General features: G+C 49.6%; 5 protein-coding genes across 5 annotated transcripts; 3 read left to right on the top strand and 2 right to left on the bottom strand.

Annotated features, from left to right (window-relative positions):
• Positions 1 to 267: 267 nt before the first annotated feature.
• NFIA_088670 (putative pyrimidine 5'-nucleotidase) lies at positions 268 to 1,106 on the top strand (the record flags this gene model as incomplete). The annotated part of the gene is made up of 3 exons (XM_001260807.1): positions 268 to 379; positions 453 to 878; positions 937 to 1,106. 3 exons carry the CDS (start codon positions 268 to 270, stop codon positions 1,104 to 1,106), a joined length of 708 nt encoding a protein of 235 aa, XP_001260808.1.
• Positions 1,107 to 1,728: 622 nt separating this feature from the next.
• Positions 1,729 to 2,186, top strand: NFIA_088660 (uncharacterized protein; the record flags this gene model as incomplete). Its single annotated transcript, XM_001260806.1, has 2 exons — positions 1,729 to 2,117; positions 2,159 to 2,186. The coding sequence occupies 2 exons, from the start codon at positions 1,729 to 1,731 to the stop codon at positions 2,184 to 2,186; spliced, it is 417 nt and encodes a 138-aa protein (XP_001260807.1).
• A 331-nt stretch (positions 2,187 to 2,517) lies between these two features.
• Positions 2,518 to 4,395, bottom strand: NFIA_088650 (alpha-amylase; the record flags this gene model as incomplete). Its single annotated transcript, XM_001260805.1, has 4 exons — positions 2,518 to 3,143; positions 3,201 to 3,252; positions 3,308 to 4,207; positions 4,294 to 4,395. The coding sequence occupies 4 exons, from the start codon at positions 4,393 to 4,395 to the stop codon at positions 2,518 to 2,520; spliced, it is 1,680 nt and encodes a 559-aa protein (XP_001260806.1).
• A 1,085-nt stretch (positions 4,396 to 5,480) lies between these two features.
• NFIA_088640 (putative dynactin) lies at positions 5,481 to 9,617 on the top strand (the record flags this gene model as incomplete). Its single annotated transcript, XM_001260804.1, has 1 exon — positions 5,481 to 9,617. One exon carries the CDS (start codon positions 5,481 to 5,483, stop codon positions 9,615 to 9,617), a length of 4,137 nt encoding a protein of 1,378 aa, XP_001260805.1.
• An 804-nt stretch (positions 9,618 to 10,421) lies between these two features.
• On the bottom strand, positions 10,422 to 16,157 carry chsE (chitin synthase class Va; the record flags this gene model as incomplete). Its single annotated transcript, XM_001260803.1, has 4 exons — positions 10,422 to 10,453; positions 10,517 to 15,723; positions 15,778 to 15,966; positions 16,045 to 16,157. The coding sequence occupies 4 exons, from the start codon at positions 16,155 to 16,157 to the stop codon at positions 10,422 to 10,424; spliced, it is 5,541 nt and encodes a 1,846-aa protein (XP_001260804.1).
• Positions 16,158 to 18,807: the final 2,650 nt, after the last annotated feature.

The raw sequence follows: 18,807 nt of genomic DNA, 5'->3' as shown, positions 1-18,807 counted from the left end.
TCCTTTGATGTTACGGACTTATCGCATATGCCAGAGAATCCAACCTAGATTTACACTTCCCTCATCTTTCCCTTATAGACCCTTTAACTCTCACAGTGATATCATTCACCCTCGGAGAACAATGGCGACTGCGGAATGTCCCACTGGCGCAGTACCTGATCCCGATCCGAGGCCAGTTTTCTTCTTTGACATAGACAATTGTGTATGTATATGCATTGCTTCTTACATCTGTTGCATTTTTGCAAATCCCCAGGCTGATATGGAGTCATGCGCAGCTCTATTCTCGAGGTCAGGAGCCCCGCCGACTCGAGCGCTCCGATGAGGACTGACATGGCCAGCGCAGAATGCAACATCCATGATGAGATGCAGGCATTGATCCGTTAGTTGCCTCAAATCTCCTCGATATGAACGCATTCGGACGATGAACCCATCTAACTTAATCACCGTGGCAGACCAGTTCTTCGTCAAGCACCTCTCCCTCTCCGCTGAAGACGCCCACATGCTCCACCAGAAATACTACAAGGAGTACGGTCTTGCGATTCAGGGCCTCACACGTCACCACACCATTGACCCCCTTGAATTCAATCGCGAAGTCGACGATGCCCTCCCCTTAGACAAAATCCTCAAACCGGATCCCAAATTGCGGAAGTTACTCGAGGATATCGACAAGTCCAAAGTGAAGCTGTGGCTGCTCACAAACGCTTACATCACACATGCCCAACGTGTCATCAAGTTGTTGAAGGTGGATGATCTGTTCGAGGGCATCACATTCTGCGACTATTCGCGGCCTCCGCTCATCTGCAAGCCATCCCAGGAGATGTATGAGAAGGCGGAGATTGAAGCCGGGGTGCCGAGCACAGAGCAGTGCTACTTTGTTGGTATGCTATTTCCTTTCGCCCTATGACCTTCTCTCAGTATCGTGCTGATAATCGGCAGACGATTCCCACTTGAATTGCAAACACGCCGCAGAACGTGGCTGGACTACTGTCCACCTCGTCGAACCGACGCTCCCCGTCCCTCGGGTTCCGGCCTCGCAATACATAATTCGAAGCCTTGAGGAGCTGCGGACACTGTTCCCACAATTCTTTAAGGCTAATGTGGCATGATAGACTCGACAGACGTTTGTTCATAGAAAGGGTAGTTTGTATATTGTTAGATTAATGAATATATACGAAGCATTTGGGATTGGGCTCGCAATGGCGGGCCCTGATTACAGCAGTTGATTATAGATCAGTGATGTATACGGAATCAAAAGCGTCAATTCCCTGCTGAACAGTCGTAGCTGTGGACACACCATGCGGTCCTAGAGTCGTACCAGTGCCTTCTTTTTGTTTCTACAATTGCTAGGGCTGTGGTAGACTGTCTTCATGACATACTGTGTCGAGGTTGCTGCTCCATCACAGGAATCTCTTATATATTGTCAACGTTTCGTCGTTATGATTCCTTTCTTGTAAATCCACTTACAATGCGTTTGGGAGAAATTAACAGGCCGAGTAACAGTATAACTCGAATCACGACCCTTTCTCTTGGCAAACACTGGTATGGCAGCCTCTCACACGACACCATGGTCACTATTTCATCTTATTCACTTTCTTTTTTCTTTTTAGCCCTTCTCCGTGAACCCACCATCTAGGGTTCTCTACTACTAAGCATGGCACACACCACACAGCCATTTGCCCTGACGCAGATGAAATCATGCGCCTGGCAGTAGAACGATTCCGCCCCAAAATGGAGTCCTCTAACCGGCAATTCCTCCAAGACCGGATCGAGGAAATCGAAGCCATGAACCTCACCACTGAAGAAGAAAAACTGGAAAAGATGCGCCCCTACTGGCGCAGTAATTTAGGAATCAAGGGCGAGGATACCTGGAATCATTGCGCCCCGGTAGGCCCAGTCCGGCAATCTCGCGAGGAGAGAAATGTCACTCGGTTGGCGGACGTTAAAACGCTATACCACCAGTATATGGATGGCATCCAACCCCCAACGCTGGTTTCAGAGGAGTGGCGTCAGATGTATCTGGAGACTGTCCAAAGCGTGTGCAATGAGGCGGCCTTTGGCGATGAGGAGGACGAGAAGTTCGAAATCCCGCTCTGCCACGAGCTGGGTTCCTTTATCAAGTATGCCGATGGTGTCCAGGATCCAGACTTCCGGCGCTCAGGCATCGCCCCTTTCGGACCACTATCTGATACTAAAATATTGCGGTCGATTTCCTGCTTGAAGATTAAGGTAAGATCATAATAGTGAAGCTCGGGGTAGATCAATTACGGAAGAGCTAACCCAGGTACGGTTAGTCCAGTCAGTATGTTTAGTATATTTTGGACATACAGGACCTATGGCCGCAAGCACCTGCAAGAAGAGAATTGTAGCAATCAATAAATTAAAGTACATATGTACATTTTGAGGTGAAAAGAAATGGTGCCATGAGCACAATCAAAAGAATGAAGCAGGCAATGAAAAATCGTGGTAAGTAGAGATACAGCACCAGGCAACATGAGCCAAGATGGCTTTGAAAGCCAATCAGAGAAACCAGCTCATAACCGCCAATGCTGCCCCAGAGACCAAAATACTAGGGCATGGAACGGCAACGATACTCGCAGAGGATTTCTTATCCTCGTCCTTGTCGTTGTTAGAGGGGTGGGTCGAATTGTTGCTGTTGCTGTCGCTGTTGCTCGACGAGACAGTCTTCTGTTTCTCAAAGCCACACAACCCAGAGTTATTGAGTTGTGCGACAGGGAAAAAGACCCTTGGCTCACCAGCGTCCATCTCAACGGTCAGATTGCCTGCGTCATTAGCAGTGAGCTTGGAGCAGCCCAGGACTTCCATGACCTCTGTCCCAGGCGCATACGCATCCTTTAACGCAAGCTGGTACTTGCCACCATTGGAGCCCTGGTTTGAGAAGATTGAAACGATCTGCGCTCCCTCGGGGCCCTTCCTGGTGGCGTACGTGGAGTTGTCGGAATGAAGCTCTACGCTATGGTTGGTCACATAGCGGTTGTCGATGCTAATGGCGTGGTTGCGGAGCTTGTTCAGCGTTGCGGTGAGCTTGAATAGCGGGCTCGTGGTATCATAGTTCGTTGTCCAAAGGGCTCCTCGGTTGAAAGGCGTGTAGTTGCCCGGCATGTGCTGCTCTTGACCTTGGTATACTGGTTGAATTTATTAGCGCTGCCTGGGGACCGCCTGTGTCATGTCGAGGAACGTACCTTGGGGGATGCCATCTGAGAGAATGTTGAAAGCCATCGCGTTTTTTGCCAGCTAATTTGTACCTGTTAGCTGATATAAAATGTCTGGTGCAATCATCCAAACGTACGGTCGTGTCATTGGTCAGTGACGCAAAACGAGGGAGATCGTGATTCTCCACGAACGTTTCCAGAAGCGTGAAATCCTTGCAATCCTTTTGCACGGCTCGGATACTTTCAGCGAGTCCAAGCATATTGCCCGCTGTGAAGGCTTGGATCAAGGCGTAATATAGTGGATAATTCAGGACGCTAGAAACCAAATTCTCGTATTTGCACACCAGGCTTGTGTCTCCGTTGCTGACTTCGCCAATTGTGAATAAACCAGCCGCCTTGGAGAAGCTCTCGACATAGTCGTCATCCATGTGCAGTGCAGCGTCAATGCGGAGTCCGTCAATAGAATAGTTACCAACAAATTGCTTGATCCAATCTCCGATCATTGTGGCGACGGAGGTATCTCCTGTGTTCAGATCTGGCAGGGCAACCGTTTCCACGGCAAACCAGCAATCCTTGTACATTTTAGGATCAGTCCAGTCCGTGATGGCACAGAAAGGATGATAGTACTTCTCATCGTCAAAGGGAAAGAGCTGGGAATAGTCAATCTTCAGAGACGGGTCATCTTTCATGGAACCATTGACAGCTTGAGCCATATCATTGATCACAACATCAACAATTAGGTACATGTCTCGTCTATGGACCTCGCTCACTAATCTGTGAAGCTTCTCTGCGGTCCCAAAGTGTTCATTGAGAGCATACAGATTCTTGGGCCAGTATCCATGGTATGCTTCGCCGTACTTGGTATTGTCCGGGATGTTTTCCATGACCGGCGAGATTTGAATGGCGGTGAATCCGAGGTCTTGGATGTAGTCGAGTTTGTCAATGATGCCAGTCCACGAGCCTCCACAGTACCTGATGGGGTCACAAGGTGCGTCAGATGAGCCCTTTGGGCGAGCAAAGCGGTCTGTCATAACTTGCTACATGGATGACACTGTCAGTACTTTGAGCCGAGACGGTCACGCTTGACGTTCGACCCATGTGATAAGGTTCAAGGAAGACAAACGTAGATTGCTCTCTCAGCCCATTGCTGAGAAGATGGAGCATCAGCCGATGCAAGGCTGGCTAAAGCAGACCAGATTGCACCGTGATACAAAGACTGCCGCATTTTCGCCGTCCTGTTTTGCCAGTTCTGCTGATGACTTTGAAGAGAGAGCTTGTCAGAAAAGGAATGATACAGCAATTGATATGTCAGAATGAACACTGTGGAAAGAGCAGGAACTGCTTTTCACTTATATTAAGGACAACAGCCTATGTAGCGCGGGGTTCCTACAAAGGAAAGGAGACCAAAAAGCCTCGACGCCAGGAGAGAAGACATGTTTATTATACAGGGAGTCGCCCCAATGTAACCCTGCGATATTGACTTGACTCAACCAACAATTAGTCTAGTGGTCTAGTGAGTGCACAAGGGTATTCCTAGCCACTGTTGTAAATGGACTCTTGCCTGCTTGTGAAAGTGTGGATATCACGGCCAGGGCCCGAAAAGCGACTTCACCAGTCCAAGAGAACCATTTTGAGGCTAAGTCTGGATTTTGCGAAATTGCCTACATGGTCCCGGACCAGCAGCTAAGCATCGCTTAGAGCGTATTGATAGCGTCCCACAGGGGTTCGACCGTTCGAAAGGAACGACTCCAAACGAGTCATTCAGAGCCTGCCATGGACGAAAGTCACTAAACCATTGATGCGCTTTCATAGCGAATGGTCCGCTTCCACCATCGAACGGCCTGCAAGAAGTTGTGCTTTTCTGTGTCCTTTTGAGAGAGCTGCCAGACCAAGATGCGGCGCAGGAGGTGTTCCCAACTAGCCGCCAACAGTTCTGTTGACATTAGTTTTGTGGTACAGAACTGAGTAACTTCTTTCGGGTAGATTGCCCGGATGCGCCGACGGATGATTCGCGGCGACGATGTAGTCTGCCTAGTCTACCCAGGAACTACTCTGTAGTCGAAAGCACTAAGGAAATTGGACTGTGGACGCTCCGGCCACTTGCGCTTTATAGTTTAGACGCTTTGGCTAAATGTGTCAGGGGCTGATGCCTCAGGCCTATGGTGCAGCCAATCACGCGGTGTCGCGTCCTGAGGCTCAGGGAGCAACAAACACATCAACACCTCATCTCCTCGGCCATTGATCTAGGCCTGCATCCGAACTTCTATTGGCCATTGATTGAGCAAGAGCTGTCATTCCGAATGTTGTGCCATGTCTGAATTATTTATTGGCCATGTAGTCACTCTGACCGACGGTCGGCAGGCCACCGTCCGGTTTATTGGGACTACGCATTTTGCTGCCGGCGATTGGGTCGGTATTGAGCTTGATGAACCTACAGGGAAAAATGATGGCGCCGTCCAAGGAGAACGATATTTTGACTGTGAACCGGGCTATGGAATGTTTATACGACCGTCTGCAGTTGCCGCTATCGTTGAACAGCCTGTGCGAGAGACGAAACAACCTGCCAGGGGCGGCGCCAGTGCTCCAGCGAACAGAGGACGAGCTCAGACTGGTTCTACAACAAGTGGGATTGCCATGAAAAGACCCAGCGCTTTGCCTGCGAACAATGTCAAAAGACATAGCGTCAGTGCTGCGAGCCCGTCGCCAACGTCGCGGTCCGCATCTCAGCGGACGTCTAGGGTACATCGGTCCCTGCGTGCCAATGTGCTGGTGACTGCTAACATGTCGCAGGTCCAGTCGCCGCTAAAATCGCCGATCAAGTCTCCATCGACCCCCGCCGTTCCTGCTTCCTCAACTCGTTCGTCCATCAGTGGCCCTTCGCGGTCGTCCGCAGTTAAAGCCCGCCCTCCGTCCGGACCAAAGACGTCGATGGGCCCTCCTCCGCCTCCCTCTGCCGCCGCTCGCCAATCTCGACCGTCTATATCAGGACCAGCCAGCAAGGCGGCTAGACCAAGTCTTCAAAGTGAACCAACAACATCTTCGGGACAGTTGAAGCGGCCTGCACTGCGCCCAACCGCTCCCAACAAGTCATCGGAGGAAACAGAAAGCCACACGAGTGCCTATTCGGAGGATCCTGAGATAGATCCTAGAGATGCTGAGCCTGACATGGACGGAAACGAGGCTCCTACCCGCAAGGCATCTGAAAAGGCACTGAGCTCGGGGCGTCCGGCCGGCGGCCGCCCTAGCCTCACGTCTTCCTCGCAACGGCAAACACAAAACAATTCTGCCGCAGTCGCGAGGGAGCTTGATGAGATGAAGACGAAACTCAAGGTCATGGAGAAGAAACGAGCGGAGGACCGAGAAAAGCTTAAAACCCTAGAGAAACTACAGTCAGAGAGGGATAAGTTCGAAGCCATTATCCAGAAGCTGCAAGCAAAGTACCAGCCGCAACAGCTTGAGATTGGAGAATTGCGCAAGAAACTGAAAGACACAGAGGCCAAGCTTGAGGAGGTTGAGCGTCTCCAAGCGGAGCATGAGTCGATCCTGGAAATGGCCGCATTGGACCGTGAAATGGCCGAAGAGACGGCTGATGCGTTCAAGCACGAGTGTGCCGTGTTAAGGACGAGAGTTGAGGAGCTTGAGCTGGAGCTGGATGTCCTAAAGGAAGAGAACGAGGAGCTTGGCCAGGTCATGACTCCTGAGGAGAAATCCAGCCATGGATGGCTCCAAATGGAGAAGACAAATGAGCGCCTCCGCGAAGCTTTGATTCGTCTTCGGGACATGACCCAACAGCAGGAATCAGAGCTACGAGATCAGATCAAGGAACTCCAGCAGGATTTGGAGGATTATGCTGCGATTAAATCCCAGTACGAAGCAACAAAAGACAAGCTGCTTGTATCTGAGAACAATGTTGAAGACCTCAAGCAGCAGTTGGAAACAGCACTTGGGGCTGAGGAGATGATTGAAGAGCTCGCCGACAAGAACATGCGATACCAGGAAGAGATCAACGAGCTCAAAGCTGCTATCGAAGACTTGGAGGCGTTGAAAGAGATCAACGATGAGCTTGAATACAACCACATCGAAACAGAAAAGCAACTGCAGGAAGAGATTGATTACCGGGAAAGCCTGTTCAACGAACAATGCCGAAAGATTTCTCAGCAAGATGAAGTCATCGAAGATCTAGAATACTCTCTGGTCCGCTTTAGGGAGCTGGTCTCTACTTTACAAGGGGATCTGGAGGATATGCGAGCATCTCAGCAGATTTCAGAAGCCGAGGCAAACGATCTTACGACGCGGTCGCGAGCCATGATGGACTTGAATATGAAACTCCAGGCGTCAATGGCCAAGACGCAGACAAAGACAATCGATATCGAACTAGGCCGTATGAACGCAGAGGAAGCTTTACAACATCTATCCATTCTCAAACTTTATTTGCCCGACTATTTTGAAGGAGAGCGAGACTCAATTCTCGCCCTCTTGCGCTTCAAGCGGGCCAGCTTCAAGGCCTCTCTGATGAACAACACAATACGTGAAAACATATCCGAGCAAGCCTCGATAGCAACAGCTCTCGATGACATATTCGTGGCATACGACGTGCTTGAGAAGCTCATGTATATCTCGTCTCTCAGCGACCGGTTTGTCAACTATATCTCTAGCTGCTCCACGGAAAATTTTGAGAGCATCAAAGTAGCATTGTTCGAGATGGAGCCAGTGGAGCGCACGTTGAATTTCTGGATGGAAGGCTTGAAGAAAAATGAACTGAACCTCAGAAAGTGCGCTGTAGAACTCCAGAGATCCATCGCTCTGCTTTTCCATCTCGCAGAAACCCTTCTTCCATCGTCCCTTGAGGCTTTTGCGGATGAACTGTGCATGCGCTCATCATTGACGCAGTCATATATTGATCATGCTGCAACTTGCATGGCACGGTTGAAGGCATTGCTACAGTCAAAGATTACGGTTCCGGAGGAAGGTGACGAGGAGTGCTCTTTGCTCTTTACCAAAGCGGACGGGTTTGTGTCCCAAGCTCGGGGATTGAAAGTTGCCCTCGGCAAGGTTTATCGTGCGCTGGAAGATCTTAGATCGCGATCACTGTCTCTATCACGAGATGTTGCCGACCCCTTCAAGAGCGCCGAAGAAGCTGCCAAGGAGCTCTCTGCTTTGGCACGTCAGCTTGGAGAGAACTTAGCGATTCTTATTAGTGATGAGTCTCGGACCGAACCCTTGACTATTGAAGAGGCATCGAAGACGATGTCAGAAACCTGCACAGCTTATTGTCTAGCATCGGAAGGACCCGAAAGCAATGACACCATGTCCCTACTCCATGATCGATTACGTACCCTGAGCGGCCTCCTCGAGGAGCTGGACGCGGTCTCGTCCGATCTATCCATCACCACAGAGTTTGAGAGGCGTCCTGCCCCATGGATTGCAAGATCTGCGGAGCTCAAGTCGAATAAGACAAACTCTCCAGACGCGGATGAGGAAATACGTCGACTCAAGAATGAGATACATGAAGCGTCGACAGCCCTGGGCGTCAAGGACAAAACAATTGAGGAGCAAGCTCTTCGAGTAGAACTGGTAGAATCCAGAATGCGTGAGGCTACCAAGAAAGCATCCATGGCCAAGGACCTTGAAAGCAAGATTGAGGAGATGCAGGCGAAGCAAGCAGACCTCGAAGGGGTTATTGAGACACAACGCAAGGACCTGCAAGCCTTGGAAGCGGAGCGAGAGGAGCTCAAGAATCGGCTTGAGCGGGTCAAACGACTCTCCGGTACAACAGGAGTCGGGACCACGACGGACGGCGTTGTCATCGATAACAGTCTCTCCTTGGCCGCCATGCGCGAGAACGAGGCTCTTCGCGCAGAAGTCGCCAGTCTACAAGCGGCTGTCCGCTTCCTCCGCGAAGAAAACCGACGCTCAAACATGCTCGACCCGTACTCGGTGCAACGGGCGGCAGATTTGCACTCATGGCTCGACTTGCCGCTTACCAAACCACCCTCAAGTGCTCTGCATGACAAGGTCCAACAGACCGCATCCGAAAGCAGGGACGTCTTTGCTCATCTGCTCAAGCTGACGAAAGAATCCAACGTCTGCGATCTCAAGTCTACCATGTCCCAGAACAATGGCAATCGCGTCGGCTGGCGCCCATCCAAAGTCAAGCTTCGCTACCAAGTGCTACAACAGCGTGAGAACTACGAGCGCTGGGCAGAATGGAAAGATGACATCGTCCGCCACGAGCGTGAGCAGGATAGATTAACCGCTGCGAAGAAGGAGAGAATCTCTCGCGAACGCGCTCAGAAGCATGCGTCGCGGAACTCGGTCTTTGGTGATTTCCCCAAGGGTCTGGGGCACGGCATGATGGGCGCCGCCTGGCAGATACTGGGCATGGCACATGGTGATCACAAAGCCTTTGACCAGCCGATCGAGACTTCTCTGGCGCCTTCTTATTAAACTCTTTGAAGACTCTGCACAGAAGGACCCTCGCGTCTGTGGGTGCGGACATCATCTCTTTCTGTCCAAGTCTTTACAACCCTTCTCGCATCCAAGTACCTCAACTACGTTCTGGACTTTCTTGGTGTACTAGTATCAAATGCCACTTCTCCTAGTTGATGACTCGCTAGATACCCTTTTTCAGATCCTACTTTGTCCGACCACATCTCGGCGCATTCTTTCAAAGTCATAATTAACAGTTTGCCTTCGAGAACAGCTTCGCGTCACTTTCGCATATCGTTGCAATGATCATACCCCTATCTGTCCCCTGCTTCATGAACTTATAACTCGTATATTTCAAGGCGTCCACATGTACACAAAGACATCCCAAGTCAATATTTATTACCTAATGTAAATGAAACCCAAAACTGACGCTCAACAGTAAAATGTGCAGATGCTCGAGAGATAAGACATGAGGCGAAACAGACAAATGTACAACTCCAGGCTCGGTATACATCTAAGGTAAAAAGGCAAATGTAAACCGAAATAGACAAGATCAAGCTCAGTTTGTTGTCATGAAAAAGTAGCAGATGAGTAAGGTTGATCGGAAATGGGCTCAGATGAACAAGATCATCACACTAATCATGAAGATGGCTTTAGCGGTCCGTGAATCCCAAGGTATGTAGCAGATCTCTTCCACAACATCACTCAAAGAAGAAACGTGTATTAGATAAATGAAGAATCTTTATACAATATCGGAATTGAAAGTGCCCCATCGTTTTCTCTGTCAACCGTCCATCCTTAGTGGATTAGGCGATGCGAAGATCATAGGGCGCCAGCAAGAATTGCCTCGGTGGCTATAGATTGAAAAAGTTAGCATATCGCGCGCAATAGGGGGATTGGAAACGTATAGCCCTTACCTGAGTTGATGTAAGGACGCTTGAGGTCCAGATTGACGCCGAAGCGCCTCTCCAGTTCCAATTTGATGCTCTTCTTTGTCACGGACATCAGATCGGCTGTCCGCAAAATTTCGCGGATCTCAGCGAGAATGGCATCGTCGCTTGGCAAGTGGGAAAGGTTCTCCATTTCCATGTCCGCGTGTCGGCTCATCATTTCTGATGGCGCCAAAGACATCCGGGATCCGAAGCGAGGTAGGTCCAGCTGTGACATGGGCCGCGAGCCTGGGAACCCATACTCAGACTGAGCGGGATGGTAAGACTTGGTACCGTAAGAGATACCAGAAACTTCAGATCGGTCATCTCGTGAAGTCTGAGCCTCCCATAACTCTGTCTGATACTCTTCCCACTTCTTCTTCGGGATTGAGGCGGGATCGAACTTTCCTTCATCAGAGATAACGACCTTGCGGCCTTTCTCTCCTGTGATGATACGTGTGTTACCCCAGCTAAAGTCATCCATGTGCCAGAAAGAGTAGAGGGGCAAGGCGAGGGAGAAGACAGGTATCGCAAGGAGGTACACGATCATCCATCCAACCATTTCCCACTTTCGACGAATAATGAAGATAAGAGCCTGTAAGCCGTATATGGCGGCAAGTAGAATTAATGAAGTGAAGGGGATCGTCGATGTGTCCTTGGCCAGCCAGTAGATGAGGTAGATGATGTAGGCAAGAGTGACAGGTTGAATCACAGTACTGAGCAAATCAACGAACACGACGAATCTCATACTGAAGCAACAGAATCCACAAAGCTGTTGCATCGGAATCAGCTCGATAAGGTTATGGACAGTGGAGTTGATCCACCGACGACGTTGTGAAAGGAAGACTGTCCAACTTTCAGGAGCAATGGTCCAGGCCTTGGCGCTCGAGATGTACTTGGTCTTGTACTTGGAGTGGTGCTTGAGGAGAAGTGTGGTCAGGTACCGATCCTCACCCAGATGAAGCAGGTTCTTCATGTGAAGTGTATCAACACGGATCTCAGCGTAAGCGTCGACGACCTCCTTGCTGACGAACAATGGCTTGGCCGTTTCTGCAGAGCGAATCCGATACATCGTGAAACATCCAGGCAAACACGTGACGGACCCGAAAAGACTCTCAAAAGCTTTCGTGAGGTTGTGAGATATGTAGTACTCATAAACTTGAATCATAGTCACCGCAGAAGTTTTAGCATTGGTCAGGGCAGTTTCACCACAGACACCAATAAGACGAGTGTCATTCAAGAATGTAGCCACCATCCGTGTCGCTGAATCAGGAGCGACGACTGTATCGGCATCGACCTGCAAGATAAACTCGTAGAACGTGGGGTTGACACCAATGACGTTGCGGATCTGGTGGTGCATCTCAAGTTCCATAGGGCTCATGGGATGGTTGTAATGGACACGGTTAAGGAATCTCATCAGGACCATCTGGGAATCACGTTTGCCTCGATTACCGGGGCGCGAAACCTCCGAGGGCTTTCCGACCTTGACAATGACCAGGAAAGGGACAATGTGACCCTGGACTTCGTACAGACCCGAGTAGACTTTGCCCATGTTGTGCTGTTTCTGACCTTCTCCCAAACTCTCAAAGCTGAGGGGTTCAGGGTCCACTGACTCCGGAACCCCTAAGATATCGAGGACAATTCTGGGCGTGGGACGATCGTTACCCTGACCAATAATCATACCGTCACAGATAACGACAAGAAGCTTGCGCTTGTCGTCGTACCGCATGCGTGCCATAGAATCAATGGCACGGCGAAGAGATTCCTCGTCTTCTGTGTAGGCGGGGACTTGGCAGATGATGAACTTATCCAAATTCTCGGGTACGTTCTTCCTACCGAATTGTAGAGCCGCAAGGAACTTGAAGACAATAATCGAGCAAATTAGAAGTGATATGGCCAGGATGAAGTACCGAGCAAATTCGCACTGAGCTGAGTTACGCGTGTCCACATGACCGACGAAGAAGAGGTTGTCCAAACAAAGTTGCATGCGGTGACGCAGCGCCGGGTCGATCTTCAAATTCTCCCAGTGTTTTGACAGATCTTGGCCAGGAAGCGATTGGAAGAGCGACACAACACTGCTGTCCATGAAATCGGTGTCAACATCCGGAGGGACCGTCTCGCCGGGAGGTGCTTTCGTCAACCGACCACCAGCGATGTAGTTGGTCAAATCATAGACCTTGCCATTGATGCTGCCAATAGACTGAGACTTTTTACCGAGCGTGTTCAGATACTTTGGCGTATAGCCAACATAACCTTTGAGATAATTTGCTTTGAGCATCACCATTTGTTCATAGAACCAGTCAGGACGGGAGTCGTTGGTGAAGTGCCGGAAGTCATGGTATACGGAGTTGGTATCTGTGCCACTGATCGTAGTTGCTGATCCCGAGATATTGGTCGGTCTGTAATCTAATAGAACCGTGGGGTCAACGCTTCCTGACTTGCCCTGACAGAGTGCAGACACTTGCACCGGAAAGAGACCGGTAGCATCGACCCCCGCGTACTTTTTCAACGCCGATTCGGGCACAATATCTGGATAGTGACCTGGCATGAATTTGTCCAAGTCGAAAACGACGCCGCGAATAGCAATGAATGAACTATGTCCGTCCTTGCCATCGTGCGAAGACAATTCCGCTGCAGAGTAGACGTGTTGCGTGGGACAAACCAGCCCAGGAAAGGCGACGATAAAGAAGATGGCGACCCCACAACTGAACCAAATGATCAGATTGATGGCGAATTTTTCACGCCAGGCCATTCGCACATCTTTGCGCTTTATCCGGCCAAAAAGTTTAATCGCGAAGTCCGGGACGTAGAATGTGAGTAGGTAAACGAGCGCTATCCAACGCTTGCGACTACCGGAGACGGGCGCATCATCAACTTCTTCCATTTTCTTCTCATTTCCCTTCTCGAGCATCTGCTCCCGCGTTTCATGGTTTCGAAACATATCCCCGGAGTTGAACGCAGAATTACCGGCATCAGAGCGTCCATCGAGATCACGGCTGCCGAAGTAACCCTGTTTCGCCTCGTCACCATAGATGAACGCTCCAGGGGACTGATCGGCTGGGTTGAGAAGTCGGACTTTGGAATCCCCGTAGCCAGTGCTACGGGGGTGGAGCAAACCATCACCTCCTTCATCCGACATATCAGCAGCATACACAGGAACAACGCGCTCTCCGACTTTTGCTAGATCGGCCCAGCATCTCTCGCTCAGGAACACACCAGTGCTGCCGACTCTAGCCTCATTGCCCGGCCAACGCTTCTCATCAAGGACGACTTCCGCTTTCTCTTTATCACTGCCAACAACGATGTTGCCAATTTCCGCCAGACCAAGAAACTCAGCGAATGGAAGGAAAACGCTGAAGTCCGCGTTCCGTAGCCGTTGACTGATTTCGGCAATGCCGAACATCTGTACCTGTGCTCGTACGCATTTGCTGTCAAATTGATTTGCAATGCGCCGGTCGTTCGGCTTCAGGCAGAAAATGAAGTAGGGGTTCAAGTTCGTAGAGCTCAGGCATTTATTAACAATGTCCAGCGAGGAAAGAAACTGACCAGCGGCACCTTGTATGCCACTAGTGAGCATAGCGCTTTTCCGTCTGCCGGAATCTTTTGCGATGCTCTCTGCTTGACTCTCAACCTCATCTGCATCTCCCGCATCGAAGGCCAGCCGTGAAGATGGGCTTGTCTTTCGTCGAGCCATACTAGGCATACGCAAGGGCTTTGAGCTAACTTGTGCTTGCATGATAGCCGTTTTCTCCTTAGGATGGGTGACTGTTTGCAAGGCCGCCTGTCCGAAGAGTTCCCTGACGAAGTCGCTTTTGGTGGATTTCATCAGCCTCATGAGGTCCCCGGAGATAAACTCTCCATTCTCCTCAATTAGGCCGTTGACAGAATAATCGACTTCACCCGCAAAGTGCTTTACGGTGAAAGCGGAACGAGCATTCTGTGAGATCAAGCTGGTCCTCTTCGAGCCCTCCACAATGATAGTAGGGTTCTTGTTCTCAAACCGTCTCCTCAGAGATTCTAGTAATTGATTGTCCGTCCGCCCACGCCTCGTTTGATCGTCAAGGATACTGAGTAGCCCATTGCCATGCTTCAACAAGCCGCGGACAGCATCAGTATTATCAAAGTAGCTTGTTGCGGGCACCGAAACCTCTTCCCGCTCCAACTCATCTGCCTTTCGATCGAAGAATGACTGCAGGCAGAAGTTGTACAACAATTCAGTCGCTGCATTGTTGAGAAGTTGATCCAGAGTAGAGCCGGTGGCGCAGGCCTGGGCAAAACCAGGGAAGTCGACAATCGAAATCGTGTTCGCAACGCTATCCTCCGCCGCGCAGATCCGCTGGTTGGCGGCTTCAATCACGTAGGCGACAAGAAGGGAATATATGGTTCGTGCAAGCTCATCGGCATTTTGTCGGGCCCCTTTGGGATCCAGCATGACCGTTACTCGTTCCCGGTGGATGGTCTTAGTCCGGTAGCCGAAGCTATTTTCGAGGTCTTCAACCGACAGACCCAGGAATGCAGCGATGATAGACAGCACATCTTTGTTCTTCACAATAGTGACTGTCTCGCCGCCCTCGTGTGAATATCCACCACTTTCTTCTGCATGAGTGGTTGTGGCTTGCCCACTGGCAAACTCCAGCTGTCCAATATGGAGAATGGTAGCAAGAATCTGACAAATTTCGGCGATCTCGCTGCGCGGGAATTCCAATTTTCTCAAAGCTGTCTTGAAATGCTGGAAACCCTCCACATCATTGACACCCACCTTCAGTTGAGTCGGGTGGCCGAGGTACCTCCACCTCTTATGGCCAATGGCGCCTGAAGAGGTCGATACGTACACGGCTTTGTCGAAGCCTAAGTGAGCCTTCTCAGCTGGACTAGTTCCAGCTAGAAGATAGTACAGCACGTGGAAACTTCGCTCTCCGGTCGGTACAGAGGTGATCCGACTCCGCTCAAGTCTATGGTCAATGATCTTTCCGCCAATGAGAGTTGGGTTGACAGAAGACGAGCCATCATATTGCAGTTCCAAGAAGAGTCCAGCTTTTGAGGCTGTCTGTGTGGTTAAGGATTTCGTGGTTGTCAGGGTGTCGAAGAGAAACGCCGCGTAAGATAGCTTTGACGACAATGGGGTCGAGGAGAACGAAAGGAATGCGGACAACAAGTGGGAGCGGATTGTCGTCTTTCCAGATCCGCTCTCGCCACTAAATGAGCAGAGTCAGATATGATCACTCTATCAAGATCAGCAAAAAGCTTACAGGAAAACAACGGCCTGATTTTCTCCCCTGGCGCCGAGACGTGTAAAGGCACGTTTGGCCAGATCCTCCGCCTCTCCCATTGCACTGCCCTCTTTGCCGCCATCAGGACCCTTAGTCGATGTCGTATATGTGTTTAGACTAATCAGGGCCTGGGATGAGAGTCGGGCCGTTGGTAATCCGACGTGAAAACTGAATGATGCAGCACGGATGTTAGTACTGTGTCAACCCCTCCTGATCAAAAAGATAGGGAGAAGGGGGAGACTGTACCGACTAGCTAAATGGGCTGTCAGGTGGGTGTCTGACTGCAAATGTGCTGGTAATGACGGTAAAGACGACTGCGCATGAGACGGAGCGCCTCCTGCTGGTGACTGCGCAGCCATTATGTGGATGGTGTCGAGTCCCGACAACGGAGGTGCTTCAAATCTGAAGACGAATAATGATCAACAAACTCTGACTTTTCGCTGAACGAAATTCAATCGAATGAAACAAGAAATAAATGATTCGACAGAGATTAAATGAGCCTCAAGCCCGGTTGATCCGTCTCGCCCACGCTCAGGCTGGTAATGAGAATGGTGATCGCGAAGTATTCGAAGACGAAGAATGTTGGAAACTTGTCCAAAAAAAGCTCCTAGCACCAGCAGATAGCTGAGCACATTGCTTGTGCAGATGGCAAATGCAACCTGTTGAGCAGCACCGAAATCAACTTGCACGAAGGGAAGAACGACAGTGGGTGTAAGCGATCGTCGTTGACTGTAAGGTTTTGAGCAGAAGCGACCGTGTGTAGAGTGTTGAAACGACTCGGAAGCGAGGGGCACAAATACTCTCAATTATGGAGTGTATTATTATTATGATGGAAGAAATGGAGAAAATCAAAGTACGTAGCAGAGAGATGACAAGCTGAGAAAGAGACTTTGGCAAAAAAAGCAGCAATGAGTCTCTGTACAGAGTAGTAATGCCTCTCAGTCCACCATGTCCTGTCTGGGGTCACCGCCCAGCGAAGATAAAAAGAGTGGTGCTGTGGTAGGTACATGTGCTGTATTGTTGATTTACCTGTTTGGGATTGGTGGTTTCTATTCTTATGCTGGTAGATTGAGAAATACAATCTCAGCGTTTCTACACTATGCGAAAGGGACCGAAAATTACGCTTTAAAAAAAAATCTCGGTCTGTCACAAGACGGGTTCTACTTCCCCAAACCGAGGACCTTTCGCGTCTTTTCAGGATCTCATAAACATGGTCGAGTCGGCCATCGATAACACCTAATCGAAATAGGGGATGTGGAGATTCCTCGGGACGGCCGAACCGGCAGCGACTGTTAGGGACTTTTGAGGGTCCTCCTGACATACCGTCCGTACGTAAGGTATCAATGAATAGAAAACTATCCACTTCAAATCAATAGCATTAAAATCCTGCTCAATCACCAACGCCACTGATGAAGAAAGAACTGCTAGGAGTATTAGGTACTAGGGACTAGGGGCTCAGGGGCTCTCCTTACCTTCGTTGATTTCAACTTATGATAGTGTCTAAACTCCAAGTCTCGCCTGTTTGATAGATATATGGAGCGAAGGAAGATTGGCTTTATAGTGAGTGCGCGTAGAATCCTCTGGTTGATAGCCATGAATCAATGATTTTCAGAAAACTTGAGAAAGACCAAGGAGTTCAGAAGCCAAATGAAATTTTTCTTGGAAGCTCGAAATATTTCACAGTGAAGATACTGCAAGATACATACCTTACTAAGTACGGAGTGGAGTGGATCAATGATTCGATCTGGCAAACTCAAACAGGGAAAGCGTCATACAAGGAATTCTTACAGCCAAAATCCCCTTCAGTGTTAATACGGATACCACCTACGATCAGGATAGAAGGTGGTGGAAGTTGCTAGGTACTTTTCCTTCGAGTTTTCCATCAGTTTTCGAATCCACTTTCGCTGTCCGAGGACAGAACCTGAGAATAAAGAAAGGTTAGACATGCAGAGCCTGTACAGCAGCATGACTTAAAATAACAATCCGGTGGGGACATCTAATGCAGGTATCGCACTGCATGACTCTTTCACATCTAACATATGACAGATGATTGTCAAGAGAAAAGGATCAACGATCGAATCAAGGCTTGGTGCGCAGAAAATCTTGTTCAAGGTGGCAATTTGATCAATCTCGATTGGTGTGTTTTACTGAGACAAGTGTGGCCTCACCGGCATCAGTCTTAAACCAAAATACATAGTGCAGTACTTACACTTGTATGGGCTATCCATTCATGGATGAGTAACCAGCTTAGCCCAGGTGAGACGATGATGCCAATTATAGAATTTAGGTCGGGGATCTAGTTGTTTTTACGGCTCCGATTGGCTTTTTGATACGCTCGGTCACTGTGGTACTGGTACGCCACCTGACATGGTTGAAAGTCGTGGGTTTTGTCTCAGAAAAAGGGCCTGTCTGTTATCCCACCTCCTGAAACCCAAAGTCTGGTACTGTCCCTTCCCAGACCATGGATGGATTATCATCGGTCGAGATATGGAGTAGCTACTTGCTTTCGAAGGTATTCCATGAATATTAAACAACAGAGCGAATTGATCATCCGCGTATTAGGTACTTAGGAATGCGTATTGAATAAAGGGATGCGCAGTTTGATATCAGAAAGGGAGCCAGAGAATACAAAATTAGGCCCAGGTCGAGTCTAGACAAAATTTGAAAATACCTATCAGCTGCAACTGGCCCGTTAGACTTTGGCTAGTGGTTTGCTAGTATCAACTATAGTGCTTCGCCTGATTTCCATGGCGATATTGCCCGATCCCTTCTGACTGTTATCGCCAATACAACCAGACATAAGGTAGGTTACCTGCGCTATCTCGGCAGAGTAATTTTCAATACGTCCCCTTCACCCTGAACCCGAACCCCGGATACCTGATACAGCTAGCTGATCCTACCGTGCCTAAGGTAAGTTAGCACAACAACACATTGACTGGACTGGACTGACACTGTGAGACTGGACAGCATCACCAGCAACTTTCATCTCTCCCCTTCCACCCTGTCCAT

This window comes from Aspergillus fischeri, genomic scaffold (genome assembly GCF_000149645.3).
Source record: "Aspergillus fischeri NRRL 181 1099437636264 genomic scaffold, whole genome shotgun sequence".
Lineage (NCBI taxonomy): Eukaryota > Fungi > Ascomycota > Eurotiomycetes > Eurotiales > Aspergillaceae > Aspergillus > Aspergillus fischeri.
This window is presented reverse-complemented; position numbering and strand designations above follow the sequence as displayed.